Below are 16,482 nucleotides of genomic sequence, written 5' to 3'. Positions count from 1 at the left end.
GGCTTCACAGCATTCCCCACGCTGCTATTGGCTGCTTCTACTAGAGGGAGCGAATGGGAGAGTGGTATTAAAGGTCAAAGGGTGGGTGCTCGTTGGAGTCCTAAAAAAGTTGACAGGTAACCATTCAGAAAACATTCGATATATATAATTAATAAAATAATTGGGAACCAGCGGCAGTATAGAGGGCAGATATTCATCGTGTTGTTTTGGATGCAAAGCACTTGAAGTACATGCATTCGAATTCGAAAAAAAAAATATATATAGCGATGTGTACTACTAGACCTGTACAGCCTATACCACTATGTGCTTTTCTCATGTGCAGAAAGATACCGTGTAGTATCCACACGTAAACAATATAGCTGCAGAAATAAACAAACGTATCAATTGTAAGGTCTCTACTAATCAGAAGCAAACTTAACGTTAAAATATTTTCATTTTTTTATTGCTAGATTCACCTTTATTTTCCTCTTATCAGTACACACAAATATAATATCCATATTTCGATGCTATTTTTACTTAAGATAATCGCTTAAAACGGTGTGCGAGACGATTAATTTAATGTACTGATGTTTCATTAAAGATAATCATATTATTTTGACTAAACAAATTATGTAAATTTTATATAATACATTTTATATAGCCTATGTCCATTTTAATAATTCACATTATTATTAATGACAAAACAGTTATCAGAAGGTTTCCACTTTGTACTCTGAACGTTACTTATTCGTTTTGTAAGTACACTTTATGCGCAATTTGTTTTATAACATTTTCACTTAGGGGTGTTTCAACAAGTTATACTAACTTTCTAGATTTTTTTAAATGTAATTTAAACATAATAAACCAATAGTACTGTATCACTGCAGTGTTTTGTATAAGTAGTAGGCAACATTTAGAATTTATAAATCCCCAAATGCTGTCTTAAGATCATAAACCACTAATTAATTACAAATAATTTACACAGTTGATACTAAGACTTATGGTATTTCTGTATGTGGTAGAGATTAGTTTGTTTTTGTTTTTCCTTAGGATGGCTGAAAGCTTTCTGATGGAGGTGTGTGTGGATTCAGTAGAGTCTGCCATTAATGCTGAGAGGGGAGGTATAGTACATTGTCTAAAGGCTTCAGAATTTTCCTGGAATCAACAGTAGTTTGAGATGTACACTGCTGGTAGCACGGATCACAATTTGAATCTGTCATGTAATTAGCATAATACAATTAAGTGTTTAAAATGAATGTGCGCTTGTCTTCCCTGACCTTCTTGTGTTATTTAGGGTTCAGCATTTAGAATCACTGCTGTAATCAGTTACAGCTACCAAAAACACTCCCCTCTAAAGATTCACTGCATAAACCTGCACAGTACTGCATGATTAATCCCTTTCCTGTTCATATATGTTCACTCTGAGAATACCCTGACTCACAGCAAACAGTGATTTTTTTTAATATAATCACAGAATTTACCTGTGCAGTTTATTATTTTAAGTGTATTTAATAATTCAACATAATCATAATAATAAACATAATAATTCTTATTTTATTCCCCCTATTTGTTCTTTATGATAGATTTAATGTTTTCTAGGTAAGGGCTCTCCAACGCTGGTGCTGTAGAGCTGTATTTCAACACACTTGCACACATCAATTATTGAGATTAAATAATTTCAAAGAACTCCTGCTTTCTCCACCATATCTGAAATATAGTGATGCGCCCTACACTGGCTCCTCTCTATAGCTATATTTATTCTAGCTCTTCAATTTGACTTATTTTTTAATTGTGTAGTTTGTAATTTAACCTATTTTCAGACCACTGCATGTAGCACTAATGGTTTTGCTCATAGCTTCAGTTACAATTGGGACTGCCTTGTATTCTGATTTTGTCTTTCTGTCTGTGTGCAGGGGCTGGTCGCATTGAGCTCTGTTCTGGCCTACTAGAGGGAGGCATAACCCCCAGTATTGGTGAGTGCACAGCAACTACACCATCTCTCAGTCTCCTTATGGTTGTTCAGTGGATGAAAGTAGTCATCTATTGTCCCACTAATGTCACCTTTATTTGCTCCTGTGACATGTTTCCACCCAGGAATTCTCAGTAGGTGTATTTCCTCTTATCCAAATCCCTTTTCTTTGTGCTGTACAATTAATAAACAGCTGATCAACTTACATGTGCGTAATGTTATTTAAAATGTGATTGTTCAGAACACCAATAAGGTGTATGTGTATGCATGCAAGACCTTAAACTTATGAATATATATAACTCCATGCAGGGTACTTTGATTTTATTTTTTTGTATTTTGTATGCCAACTCATAAGATCTTATGAATAGTGTATTATTTTGGTGTTTGTGTTAACTTTTTAGGTTTGTGCAGATACTTGCTGCAATTTAGCTTGAAAAAGTTTGAGTACCTTCAAAGGTTCTATCTATGCCATTCAGAATCCAAAGGCATTAGGAATTAGTTCTTATGATTAATTAGTACCACAGTAGGTTACCTTCAGTAACAAATCAGTTCAAATGGCTGCATGTACTATACAAATCCTGTCTTAAAGCTCTTCTGATTGATAATGTCAGGAAAAAGTCCTTTGTCGTAATCTGGATGAGTAGTACAGGCTTAGTAAGGTGGCAACAAGTACAACTATGACAAAATGAAAAAAAGCCTGGTTTTATTTTCAGTGCAATTTGTTGTTCCAGAACTGTACAGGGTTCTTTAGATGTTTTTTGGCAAACTCTGATCTGGTCTTCCTGTTTTTGGGGCTTACCAATGGTTTATATCTTGTGGTAAACAATCTGTATTTACTCTGGTGAAGTCTTCTCTTGATTTTTGACTTTGACACAGATAAGCCTATCTCCTGGAGGGTGTTTTTGATCTGGCCAACTGTTGTGAATGGGTTTTTCTTCACCAGGGAAATAATTCTTCTGTTATCAACCACATTTGTTTTTCGTGGTCTTCCAGGCTTTTTGGTGTTCCTGAGCTCATCAGTGCATTCTTTCTTTTTAAGAATGTACCAGATAGTTGATTTGGCCACACCTAATGTTTTTGCTATCTCTCTGATTGGTTTGTTTTGATTTCTCAGCCTAATGATGACTTGCTTTACTTGCAGTGGCAGTGCTTTGGACTTCATATTGAGGGTTAACATCAACAGATTCCAAATGCAAATGCCACACTCAGTTTTTCTCTAAAGTTCCAGACTTCAGGCAGTCATTGACTGCAAAGGATTTGCAATCAAGTATTGAAACTCACAATTTAATTAATGATTATGTTAGTTTGTCCAATTACTTTTGAGGCCCTAAAATTGGGGGGACCACATATAAAAGTGTGTGTAATTCCTACACCGTTCACCCAATTGTATGTAACTACCCTCAAATTAAAGATTAAAGTCTACACTTAAAGCACATATTGATTGTTTCCTTTCAAAGCCATTGTGGTGCCGTACAGAGCCAAAATGATGACATTTGTGTCACTATCCAAATATTTATATTTAGCCTTCAGAACAGTGTTTTTTAACACTGAGCTTGGGGACCAGCTGTCCTGATGGATTTTGTTTCAACAGAGCTGTCGTGTACTTTATTGAAACCTTTACTGAACTATTGAAATTATTTGTTTAATTAGATTTTAAAATAATTTAGTTACAGAATTCAATGACCTTATAGTATTGTATAATTTGCTCATGTTTTTAAATGATTTAAAACATCTTTTTAGCCAGATTTCTGTTTAGGGTTGCATAAGAAAATAAGAAAGTTTACAAACAAGAGGAGGCCATTCAACCCATTTTCCTCATTTGGTTTCCAACTAAGTGATCCAAGGATCCTATCCAGTCTATTTTTGAATGTTCCCAAATTTTCAGCTTCAACCACATCACTGGGGAGTTTGTTCCAGATTGTGACAACTCTCTGTGTGAATAATTGTCTTCTGTTTTCTGTCTTGAATGCCTTGAAGCCCATTAGCCCAATTTCCATTTGTGTCCCCGGGTCCATGTGTCCCTGCTGATCTGGAAAAGTTCCTCTGGTTTGATCTGGTCAATGCCTTTCATGATTTTGAACACTTGAATCAAGTCCCCACGTAATCTTTGTAGACGTGTGGTGTCCAGAACTGTACACAGTATTCCAGATGAGGTATAACTAGTGCATTGTACACTCTTAACATTACATCCCTTGTTTTAAATTCTACACATTTGACAATATACCCTAGCATTTTGTTTGTCTTTTTTATTGCTTCCCCACATTGTTTGGATGGGGAAAGTGAGGAGTCCACGTAGACTCCTAGATCTTTCTAATGCATTTCTTCTTCCAGTTCTTCTTGGCTAATTGAGAACTAAGCTTCTCAACAAAAGCAAGCAATACAATGGGACCCCACAAAAAAAATTGATTTATGGTTACCTATAAAACTAACTGCATTTGGGGCTCTCCGGGACCAGGCTTGGAGATCAGTAGTACAGATGATTTGTTTTATAGTGATGTTGTTGTAATGTTGTATAACATCATATATTAGTGATGGTTAAACCATATAATCAACAAATGCGTCTTCTAAATAATCTCATTAGGCACATTTATTATTATTATTTATTTATTTATTTATTAGCAGGGCGACTTACAAAATATAAGCGCAATACAAAGTGCAGACACTGTGCAATTCAAAGCATAATACATTTTACAAATTTCAATTTACACAAGCATATACAATATATGGGGTCTTACATTCTGGATTGTAAAAGCTGATGAGTGCAGACAAGATGTTAGGTCACAGTCAAGGGCCAATGGAAAGGGAGCATAGGGGAAATCAAAGTAAACAATACGAGTACTAGTAATGCAAGGCAAGTAGTATGATAAAACGTTGTATAAGTGCTATCTTACAGGAGAGTAAATGGCTAAATTACAAATACTGTCTGAAAAGATGTGTTTATAATTTATAATAATAATACAAATAATTAGGTTTTCATCATTTCTCTGTACAGGTCTGCTGCAGGTGGTGAAGCAGTATGTCCAGATCCCAGTGTTTGTGATGATCCGGCCAAGGGCGGGGGATTTCCTGTACTCAGACCATGAGGTGGAAGTGATGAAAACAGATATCCACCTGAGTAAGAGCCATGGGGCTGACGGACTGGTTCTGGGGACCCTGACAGAGGACGGTCGTGTCGACACTGAGCTCTGCATGGAACTGCTGGGTACAACTGACCATCTTGCAAAACCATGCGAAAAAAAATCAAGCCACCCTCGTTGCCATTAATTTATAAGAAGGAGTCAGCAGTAATCAGGCCCACAGCAATCTAATACAACATGTTCACAACTTTTTATCTGAATAAGCCATCTGGATTTGAAATCTGACATTTACCAGTCGATTTTACTTTTAACTGGATCATTTCAATTTACTTTGTTTCCCTAGAAACTGCTGATGTAAGCCAGCAATTTATTTAATGAAAAAACAACAAATAATTTGGATAAAAGGAAATCTAGGATTCTAAATCTCGATCACTATTATCCAGATAGAAATGTAGAAAAACTGATACTAAGAGGTGTAACCTTTATTTTAGTAGTTGTTTATAGTTGAGTTATTGGACTGTGTCTGAGTAGAATACTTAAAGCTGAAAATTAACAAGACTTCTACGCATGAAAGACATGCTAATTATTTACCACTTCCTGAGCTTCCATCATTACAAGAGCACTGGGGTATGTGTGTGTTCAGGGCAGTGAGTGGGTAAGCCATGTACTGGTGACCAGCTTTCAGATGTATATACTGTAAGCACAAGCTGGAGGGATTCCAGCTTCCAACCTAGCACTGCATAAGTTAGCAGATCCGCTTTAGTAACAAACCCTTTACTATTAATCTGCTTCCTGATTTTGTCTTTGATCCCTTTTTTTCCCCTTACCAGCTGCTTGTCGGCCCCTTCCCGTCACCTTTCACAGAGGTGAGTTGCTAACCATATATCTGTATGAGTTCTTCGTAAATTAGGAAAATGAATCCCTTAATTTAACTATACTTCAGGATCTTGAGATGCTAAACCATGAGTGCAGAATGAACTTTATAGTCCAGACAGCACTGGATAAAATCTGGGCAGTATCATTGTGACTGTGACTGGAATTCCCAAGTGGACTGTTCAAGCTATCAAGGTTGGGTTTGCTTGCTTTGGTCAAGGTTTCCTCTGATTGTTGTACAAACGTGACCCCTGTTTCTTATCAGGCACCTGCGAGCTCTGTGTTATCAGTGAGAGCTGTATACAGTGAGGGAAAAAAGTATTTGATCCCCTGCTGATTTTGTACGTTTGCCCACTGACAAAGAAATGATCAGTCTATAATTTTAATGGTAGGTGTATTTTAACAGTGAGAGACAGAATAACAACAAAAAAATCCAGAAAAACGCATTTCAAAAAACTTATAAATTGATTTGCATGTTAATGAGGGAAATAAGTATTTGACCCCTTCGACTTAGTACTTGGTTGCAAAACCCTTGTTGGCAATCACAGAGGTCAGACGTTTCTTGTAGTTGGCCACCAGGTTTGCACACATCTCAGGAGGGATTTTGTCCCACTCCTCTTTGCAGATCCTCTCCAAGTCATTAAGGTTTCGATGCTGACGTTTGGCAACTGGAACCTTCAGCTCCCTCCACAGATTTTCTATGGGATTAAGGTCTGGAGACTGGCTAGGCCACTCCAGGACCTTAATGTGCTTCTTCTTGAGCCACTCCTTTGTTGCCTTGGCTGTGTGTTTTGGGTCATTGTCATGCTGGAATACCCATCCACGACCCAGTTTCAATGCCCTGGCTGAGGGAAGGAGGTTCTCACCCAAGATTTGACGGTACATGGACCCGTCCATCGTCCCTTTGATGCGGTGCAGTTGTCCTGTCCTTAGCAGAAAAACACCCCAAAGCATAATGTTTCCACCTCCATGTTTGATGGTGGGGATGGTGTTCTTGGGGTCATTCCTCCTCGTCCAAACACGGCGAGTTGAGTTGATGCCAAAGAGCTCGATTTTGGTCTCATCTGACCACAACACTTTCACCTAGTTCTCCTCTGAATCATTCAGATGTTCATTGGCAAACTTCAGACGGGCCTGTACATGTGCTTTCTTGAGCAGGGGGACCTTGCGGGCGCTGCAGGATTTCAGTCCGTCACGGCGTAGTGTGTTACCAATTGTTTTCTTGGTGACTATGGTCCCAGCTGCCTTGAGATCGTTAACAAGATCCTCCCGTGTAGTTCTGGGCTGATTCCTCACCGTTCTCATGATCATTGAAACTCCACGAGGTGAGATCTTGCATGGAGCCCCAGACTGAGGGAGACTGACAGTTATTTTGTGTTTCTTCCATTTGCGAATAATCGCACCAGCTGTTGTCACTTCCTCACCAAGCTGCTTGGCGATGGTCTTGTAGCCCATTCCAGCCTTGTGTAGGTCTACAATCTTGTCCCTGACATCCTTGGACAGCTCTTTGGTCTTGGCCATGGTGGAGAGTTTGGAATCTGATTGATTTATTGCTTCTGTGGACAGGTGTCTTTTATACAGGTAACGAGCTGAGATTAGGAGCACTCCCTTTAAGAGAGTCTCAGCTCGTTACCTGTATAAAAGACACCTGGGAGCCAGAAATCTTGCTGATTGATAGGGGATCAAATACTTATTTCCCTCATTAACATACAAATCAATTTATAACTTTTTTGAAATGCGTTTTTCTGGATTTTTTTGTTGTTATTCTGTCTCTCACTGTTAAAATACACCTACCATTAAAATTATAGACTGATCATTTCTTTGTCAGTGGGCAAACGTACAAAATCAGCAGGGGATCAAATACTTTTTTCCCTCACTGTATGCCCTCACCAAGACACGAGAGCTCTGTTGTTTGTACTGTGGACTCTCTGTCTGAAAGGAAGCAGGTGACTTGGCAATAGACATTTCAGAGGATGCCTGTGTGCGTTTGCTGCTACATCACTCCTGCGTTGTGGAAGTATAAAAGGAAGTACTTGGTTGGTAATATTGTAAGAGCTAACTCTGTGTGTTACTCCCTCATCCCCAGCCTTCGATATGGTGCATGACCCCATGGTTGCCCTGGAGACGCTGATCTCACTGGGTTTCGAGAGGGTGCTGACAAGTGGCTGTGATGTTTCAGCCCTGGAGGGACTGCCCCTCATCAAACGACTGGTGGAGCAGGTAAGTCTTCCCCCTCAAGGGACCCACACTTATAAAATTCTCCATTGGTCACACTCTACATTGCTACCCTTAAATTCCTAAATTAATTACCATGAGTTGGAAGTGATGAAAACAGATATCCAACTGAGCAAGAGCCATGGGGCTGACGGACTGGTTCTGGGGACCCTGACAGAGGACGGTTGTGTCGACACTGAGCTCTGCATGGAACTGCTGGGTACAACTGACCGTCTTGCAAAACCATGCAGAAAAAAAATCAAGCCACCCTCGGTGAATCACTTATGAATAAATAATAAAATTTGTCTCCACTGGTCACAGTACATTGCTACCCTTAAATTCCTAATTAATTACTGTATGAAAATCATATGAATAACACCTGAATATTTCATTCACTTCATTTGAGTTCTGATGTTGATCACATAAAATAAGTATAAAACCCAACCCCAGTCTGTAACCCTATCCCTAACTCTGACCCTAAGTCTAACCCTAAATTTAAAGCGGAACTACTGTGATTCCTAAAATCACTGTTTTATACATTTTATTAAAGTTAAAGTGTTGGCTTAAGCGTATGCGGATGCTTTCCAGAGCTTTTTGTAAAAGCAAGCCATTGTGAAGACTATCCCCTGTTGTGGGAGGAGGCAGAGAGATTGTGGGTTTGGTTTGGTTTGACATACACTCACCTAAAGGATTATTAGGAACACCTGTTCAATTTCTCATTAATGCAATTTTCTAATCAACCAATCACATGGCAGTTGCTTCAATGCATTTAGGGGTGTGGTCCTGGTCAAGACAATCTCCTGAACTCCAAACTGAATGTCTGAATGGGAAAGAAAGGTGATTTAAGCAATTTTGAGCGTGGCATGGTTGTTGGTGCCAGACGGGCCGGTCTGAGTATTTCACAATCTGCTCAGTTACTGGGATTTTCACGCACAACCATTTCTAGGGTTTACAAAGAATGGTGTGAAAAGGGAAAAACATCCAGTATGCGGCAGTCCTGTGGGCGAAAATGCCATGTTGATGCTAGAGGTCAGAAGAGAATGGGCCGACTGATTCAAGCTGATAGAAGAGCAACTTTGACTGAAATAACCACTCGTTACAACCGAGGTATGCAGCAAAGCATTTGTGAAGCCACAACACGTACAACCTTGAGGCGGATGGGCTACAACAGCAGAAGACCCCACCGGGTACCACTCATCTCCACTACAAATAGGAAAAAGAGGCTACAATTTGCACAAGCTCACCAAAATTGGACAGTTGAAGACTGGAAAAATGTTGCCTGGTCTGATGAGTCTCGATTTCTGTTGAGACATTCAGATGGTAGAGTCAGAATTTGGCGTAAACAGAATAAGAACATGGATCCATCATGCCTTGTTACCACTGTGCAGGCTGGTGGTGGTGGTGTAATGGTGTGGGGGATGTTTTCTTGGCACACTTTAGGCCCCTTAGTGCCAACTGGGCATCGTTTAAATGCCACGGCCTACCTGAGCATTGTTTCTGAACATGTCCATCCCTTTATGACCACCATGTACCCGTCCTATGATGGCTACTTCCAGCAGGATAATGCACCATGTCACAAAGTTCGAATCATTTCAAATTGGTTTCTTGAACATGAAAATGAGTTCACTGTACTAAACTGGCCCCCACAGTCACCAGATCTCAACCCAATAGAGCATCTTTGGGATGTGGTGGAACGGGAGCTTCATGCCCTGGATGTGCATCCCACAAATCTCCATCAACTGCAAGATGCTATCCTATCAATATGGGCCAACATTTCTAAAGAATGCTTTCAGCACCTTGTTGAATCAATGCCACGTAGAATTAAGGCAGTTCTGAAGGCGAAAGGGGGTCAAACACAGTATTAGTATGGTGTTCCTCATAATCCTTTAGGTGAGTGTAAAACAACACTACGACCGATAGAGTCTGAAATGGAAAGGACTTTTGTGGCTATTTTATTCTTTCTGCTTTACATGATTGTAAGCAGCATAATAAATACATGTTTCTGTTAAGAGGTATTAGGAAGAGCTAAGCGTGTATAGACAACATTATATTCAGACAAGCCTTACGTTACCGTAAGAAACCTTTTCCATGTGCAACAATAACAATACATATTTGTGATTTAGTATTATTATTATTCTTCTTATTATTATTATTATTGTCATCATCATTTGTGCTAGTAGATATGTATTTTAAACGGCACAATGTGACTCCCTTAACTTATTACTCTTTCGACAGATTTGTAACTGCAAACAACACTTTTTGGCCATATTATATACAGTTACGATACAATACGATATAGCAGGTTATAATTTAAGAAGTGTGCACGTTCAGTCATTGCTTTTATGGACTTATGGATGCGTTTATTAAACCAGTCCTTAATGTTTTAGAGGGAAACCCAGACCTTCTCTATTTATTAATTCATTAATTTAACTTGCAAAGGGGCACATGTTGAGACCTTGTAGCTGACTTCACATCGATGGTAAGGTTCTATGATTAGATTAGATTAGTCATGTCATGTCATATCAGTCAACAGGGCAGTAATCAAGCCTGGGTGTGTCTGCTCTAATTGAATCCAATTATCATTTAAATTTGGTTAATGGGTTGATTGAAATACTAAGGGGGCAATTACTTTTTCACACAGGGCCAGTTGGTGTTGGATAATTTTTTTCCTTAAATAAATAAAATTATAAGTTAACAGTAGAAGCGCCGTCATTTTGAACTACCTACAAGTGCCAAAGCCGGTCATTGTAACCGATAGCTCTTTAACAACTGTGATATGATAATCAAAGGCAAACCATTGTATAAAACTTTAATTAAAAGTTTTATTCATGAACATCAAATTCAACATTTACATAGCACAAATGGAGTATTTAAATTGAAATATTATCATGAAACATTAATATTATTGCTATAAATAACATCAAAACACTTTTTTTCTAAACACGCTCACTGCAGTCAAAACATAAATAACTATATAGCCTACAATAAGCAGAAAGCTCAACAACGGCATATAATTAGGGAATGAAACAAGTGTAAACGTAAATATTGGAATAATGCTCTAATGCAAAATTTTATAGTTAAAAAAAACTATTGCATTTATCAAAAAAATCATTGTACACTAAAATATTTTTTTTCAACACTGTGTAAACTTTGTATTCACTGTAGCTTTTGTATTTCAATAAGCTACTGACTATATATTTAGCCTGCATACCTGACAGCTTGATACAGTCCACACAGGACACGTTTCTCCACTTTCCCTGCATGAGTGCGTACCACACACTGCATTTTGACAGCCCTCTCCAGGTGAACACTTTTGCTCCATGAATATATAGCATTGCAATAAATGTTCTTCCACTGATAATGTCCATGAATCATTGTTTTGCGTGCGATGTGCCTGCGCTATTGCATTCTGTACTATGTGCAGTAGCAATCGCAATTCCTATTAATCAGTAGAGTAAAAGCTTGCAGTACGGTGCCATTTGGACCTGACATTTCACTCACAATGTTTTCACAACACTGGCACAAACCCACGAATGATCACTGTCATTCTCAGTTTTTGATGCCCCCCGAATCAGTTGTGTTCATATACACAGCATTTCCAAAACGAGCTCTATTCTATCTCCTTTTTAAATCCATGTTGATTTGCGGGTAATCACTGTATCCACTCAATCTGCCTACAGGTGTAAGAAAACACCTGTAATGCTGTACAATGCATGTGTTTTTCAAACGCATGAAAGACTGTAGACAGGTAGAGATCGCCACTGGAGCGCCAGACTGACTCTATTGTAAAGGGCAGGCAGGATTATGCATTATATTTGATTTATTATGTACTTAAATGACCGGTCAAAATAACCAGATTTTGGCTATTCTAGGTAAATGTGTTTATAACAAACGAACAGGTATGCGTAGTGTATTTAAGAACACAGAGTAATTCAAATTTGAATAACCAAATCGGTCAAATTGACCAGCTCGGCATTTCTACTGTAAAAAACTGAATTTTGTGTTTACTTTGGTTCTCTTCGTCTTATATTACATTTTGTATGGAGATCTGAAACCATTCAGTTTGACAAATATGCAAAAAAATTGGAAATCAGGAAGGGGGCAAATACTTTTTCACGGCACTGTAAAGTGCCTTGCGAAAGTATTCACCCCCCTTGGCATTTTTTCTATTTTGTTGCATTACAACCTGGAATTTAAATGGATTTTTATTTGGATTTCATGTAATGGACATATACAAAATAGTCCAAATTGGTGAAGTGAAATGAAAAAAATAACTTGTTTTACAAAATTCTAAAAAATATAAACCGGAAAAGTGGTGCGTGCATATGTATTCACCCCCTTTGCTATGAAGCACCTAAATAAGATCTGGTGCAACCAATTACATTCAGAAGTCACATAATTAGTTAAATAAAGTCCACCTGTGTTCAATCTAAGTGTCACATGATCTGTCACATGATCTCACACCTGTTCTGAAAGGCCCCAGAGTCTGCAACACCACTGAGCACGAGGCACCACCAAGCAAGTGACACCATGAAGACCAAGGAGCTCTCCAAACAGGTCAGGGACAAAGTTGTGGAGAAGTACAGATCAGGATTGGGTTATAAAAAATATCCGAAACTTTGAACATCCCACGGAGCACCATTAAATGCATTATTAAAAAATGGAAAGATATGGCACCACAACAAACCTACCAAGAGAGGGTCGCCCACCAAAACTCACGGACTAGACCTGTAAACATTTTACATGATCTAGAATAAAGTGAGTGAACATTTAAGTAAATAAACCATTTAGGCACGGAAGGAGAGAAAAACTAAAAACTCCTATGGATGGCATGTAGGAGAAAATGAATCTCTGGGGGTCCACGGCTTAGGGCCTAGGCCTAATGGTTGCCTCCCCTCCAGGCAGTATATTTATTACAGCAGCAAGGAGCATTAATCAGAGAGGCAACAAAGAGACCAAAGATAACCCTGAAGAAGCTGCAAAGCTCCACAGCAGAGATTGGAGTATCTGTCCATAGAGATCAGAAAGTTCTTTATCGGTGCTGCTGGCTGTGCTCTTCCCTCTGGAGGAGGCCTCTCGCTGGCCATCGGGGGTGGGGGGGTTTGACCATCAACAGACTTTGGGTTGCGATGGCTCGTCAGACCTTGGGTGTGGATGCCCCGTTGACCCTCCATGGTGAGGTGCCTCTGGGGTGGGTTGTGCCTCATCAGAATTCCATGGTGGGGGATGATGTGCCTCGTTGGACCCTCGGAGGGGGCTGTTGCTGGAAGACAAGAAGGTAGTCGTGCTCAGATACTGGTCATGCAGTGCAGGACATTTCCAGAGACAGTTGTGCAATTGCATGTCCATGGCACACCGGCGGCACTATGGGCTAGAAAAACAGAGACTGAACAGATGAGTTTTCAGATGTGATTTAAAGGCTAAGACAGAGGGGGCATCTCTTACATTGTCTGGAAGATCGTTCCACAGCTTCGGGGCCCTATAACTGAATGCTCTACCACCTGCGGTTTTCTTGTGTATTTTAAGGAGCACTAAGTAACCGGCTTCCTGTGATCTCAATGGCCGACCTGGAGTGTATTCGATAAGGAGATCTTTTAGGTAGGGAGGTGCCAGTCCCTTTAGTGCTTTAAATGTTAATAAGAGAACTTTAAAGTCTATCCTGTAGTGCACGGGCAGCCAATGAAGAGAAGCCAATACTGGAGTGATGTGTTCATGTTTTTTTGTTAGGATTCTTGCAGCAGCGTTTTGGACTAACTGAAGTACAGAAATAGCTCTGTTTGTGCTGCCTGACAGAATGGCATTACAGTAATCCAATCTAGATGTAACAAATGCATGTATCAATTTCTCAGTGTCCTGTAACAAGAGGAATTGTCTTAGTCTAGCAATGTTTCTAAGCTGGAGGAAGGAAGATCTCGACACATTCTGAATGTGTGATTCAAAAGATAGATTATGATCACAGATGACACCCAGGTTTCGTGCCATCTCCTTAGGGGAGAAATTAAAGTTATCATTACTCAGTTTTGTTAGTGCATGATGAACAGTTCGATTTTTGTCTCCTAAAATTTGGACTTCTGTTTTGTCAGAATTAAGCATAAGACATTTTTTTGTCATCCATGTTTTAATCTCAGACAGACGGCAAATTAGTTTTTCTAGGTCTATGGTATTGTTAGGATTTACTGACAGATATAATTGTGTGTCGTCTGCGTAACTGTGAAAGTTAAAATTATGTCGTCGAATGATATCACCTAAAGTGAGCACGTACAATGAAAAAAGTATAGGTCTCAGATCACGTGACCGTTCCATGCAGATGGCCGCTTACTAGTTTAGCTCCTGAAACTACTTCACTATTATACTAATTAAACGACCTGGAACCTTACTCTTTTTTTTTTTGTTTGTGCGTTTTATTTTACCTTAAATACTTACGAATGTTTTGCCATGGCTACTTCTCGCAAGGCATCCATTGTTTCACCTCAATCAACACCTGAGGGAAAGCGGTTAAATGAAGTCTTCGGGCCCGAGGACTGGGAGACTCGCCTGGCTGAAATTACTCTCGCCTTCAGGGAACAGTCCAGGAAGCAATTGACGTGGCTTTGCGGCCTGTCCTTCAAAGTGTTGCCGATAGCGCTGTAGTCCTGAGCACTCTCAAAAATGAGGTAGCTGATATCAGTTAAGAAGTTAACAGCAAAGCAGGATACCACCAGAGCAGACCTCCGTGAGCAAAAAGCTGAACTTAATCAATGCAATGCTCGTATTGACGCAATTCAAGACAAGATAGTGGATCTGGAGGATAGAAGTCGCCGCTGCAATGTCAGGGTAGTGGGGCTTTGTGGGAGAGTTTAGGGTGATAACCCGATCCATTTCCTTCAGCAAGAAATTCCTTGTTGGTTCCCAGTAATGAAGTTAAAAACTGATCAGCCCTTATTGGAGTTAAACAGAGTGCATCATGTTTATTCTGGTGGCTCTAAAGATGCCGGTCGGCCCCGTACCTTGATCTTCCAATGTCTCCGCTACAATGACCGACAGCGCATCCTCCAGGCTGCTCGACAGTCGGATCCAGTGATCGTGCAAGGTCGCAAATTGTGCAGATACTTGGGGTATTTGATGTCAGACTAGAGTCTGTGATATCAGTGACTACGGATAATGCAGGGAATTACGTGAAGGCAGTTGAGAGCCATTTGAGACGAGTGAACATTCCTTGTTTGGCGCACACACTAAATCTGGCTGTATGTAAGGGGCTTCGTGGTGTTCGAGCAATCGAAATGGTGATTAGTAAACTAAAGCTGACCGCTGCCCATTTCAGCAAGTCAGCTGTTGACAGCTACCTGCTTGAGAAGAAACAAAAACTACTCAACGTTAAATCGGACAAGCTTATCAATGACTGCTCGACCCGATGGAACAGCACATATGACATGATCGCTCGAGCCCTGGAGCAGAAAGCACTTGTGGCTGCTGTAATCTTTGAAAAGAAGCTGTCTCATCTGGAGTTGACTACAAGTGAATGGGTTCTGATGGAAATGGTAAGAATCAATGTTATTTTAGTATCATTGAGATACTATTATAGTTTTTACTGATATTTTTAATTAGTTTTTCTTTTCATGCCCTGCTTTCATTTTAATTGTATAGTAATTTTGTTGTGTTTTTGTAATTTTTATTAGTTTCTGATTTAAAAAATTGTGTATATAGTTTTTATTAATTTCTAATTCAGTTTTAGTTTTTTTTTAAATAACAAAGTTAAACTAAATAACAATTATTAGTTTTGCCATGGAAACTAGCTGAAATAAAATAAAGTTTCTTAGTATTTTATTTTGGTTTACATTGTAGCTAAATGTTTGTTAATGAAATAATTAGTGGGTAATCATACTGTATTTACAGGTTAAGAACGTTCTTCAACCTTTCAAGATTGCAACAGAGGCGTTTTCAACAGACAAATACCCAACTGCATCTGCTGTCATTCCTTTGCAACATGTTCTTGTAAGGCAGCTCCAATGACAGCCCAGCAGTGAAAGAAATGAAAAACTAAAATCTCCAGAGCCGTTGCCCTGATGAAAAGCAGGCCTTCGTGCTACTTAACATGGCAAGCTATTTAGACCCACGATTCCACCGTCTAAACCATTTGTCAGAGCAACACAAAGCACAAGTACGGGCGAAAATATTGTCTGAGTTGACGACTAGAATGGAGGAGTCAAAAGCTGAGTGCGCTGATGTGGTAAAACAACCAGACACAAGAAAAAAGACTGCGCTGTCTGCTATGGGCAACCTGTTCGACAGCGTGTACAGTCAGACCCAGAGCAGTGCAGAACAAGGCGTCAGCGCTTTGGAACATGAGATGGATATGTATGAACGAGAAGCTACGCTACCCGCTGACGAAAA

The 16,482-nt window shown here is 39.5% G+C and overlaps 1 protein-coding gene across 1 annotated transcript in view; it reads left to right on the top strand.

Annotated features, from left to right (window-relative positions):
- The first annotated feature begins 56 nt into the window (after positions 1–56).
- cutc (cutC copper transporter homolog (E. coli)) overlaps positions 57–16,482 on the top strand; it is a 39,736-nt gene continuing 23,310 nt past the window's right edge. The window contains exons 1-6 of the mRNA XM_066693339.1: positions 57–116; positions 1,030–1,100; positions 1,893–1,952; positions 4,941–5,150; positions 5,856–5,891; positions 7,985–8,118. Of these exons, the coding sequence (XP_066549436.1) occupies positions 1,031–1,100; positions 1,893–1,952; positions 4,941–5,150; positions 5,856–5,891; positions 7,985–8,118 (510 nt within the window). The 5' untranslated portion in view covers positions 57–116; position 1,030. The remainder of the gene's footprint in view (positions 117–1,029; positions 1,101–1,892; positions 1,953–4,940; positions 5,151–5,855; positions 5,892–7,984; positions 8,119–16,482) is intronic.

This window comes from Amia ocellicauda, chromosome 20 (genome assembly GCF_036373705.1).
Source record: "Amia ocellicauda isolate fAmiCal2 chromosome 20, fAmiCal2.hap1, whole genome shotgun sequence".
NCBI classification, from domain to species: domain Eukaryota; kingdom Metazoa; phylum Chordata; class Actinopteri; order Amiiformes; family Amiidae; genus Amia; species Amia ocellicauda.
The sequence above is the reverse complement of the archived record's forward strand: the minus strand, read 5'-3'. Positions and strand labels throughout refer to the sequence as shown.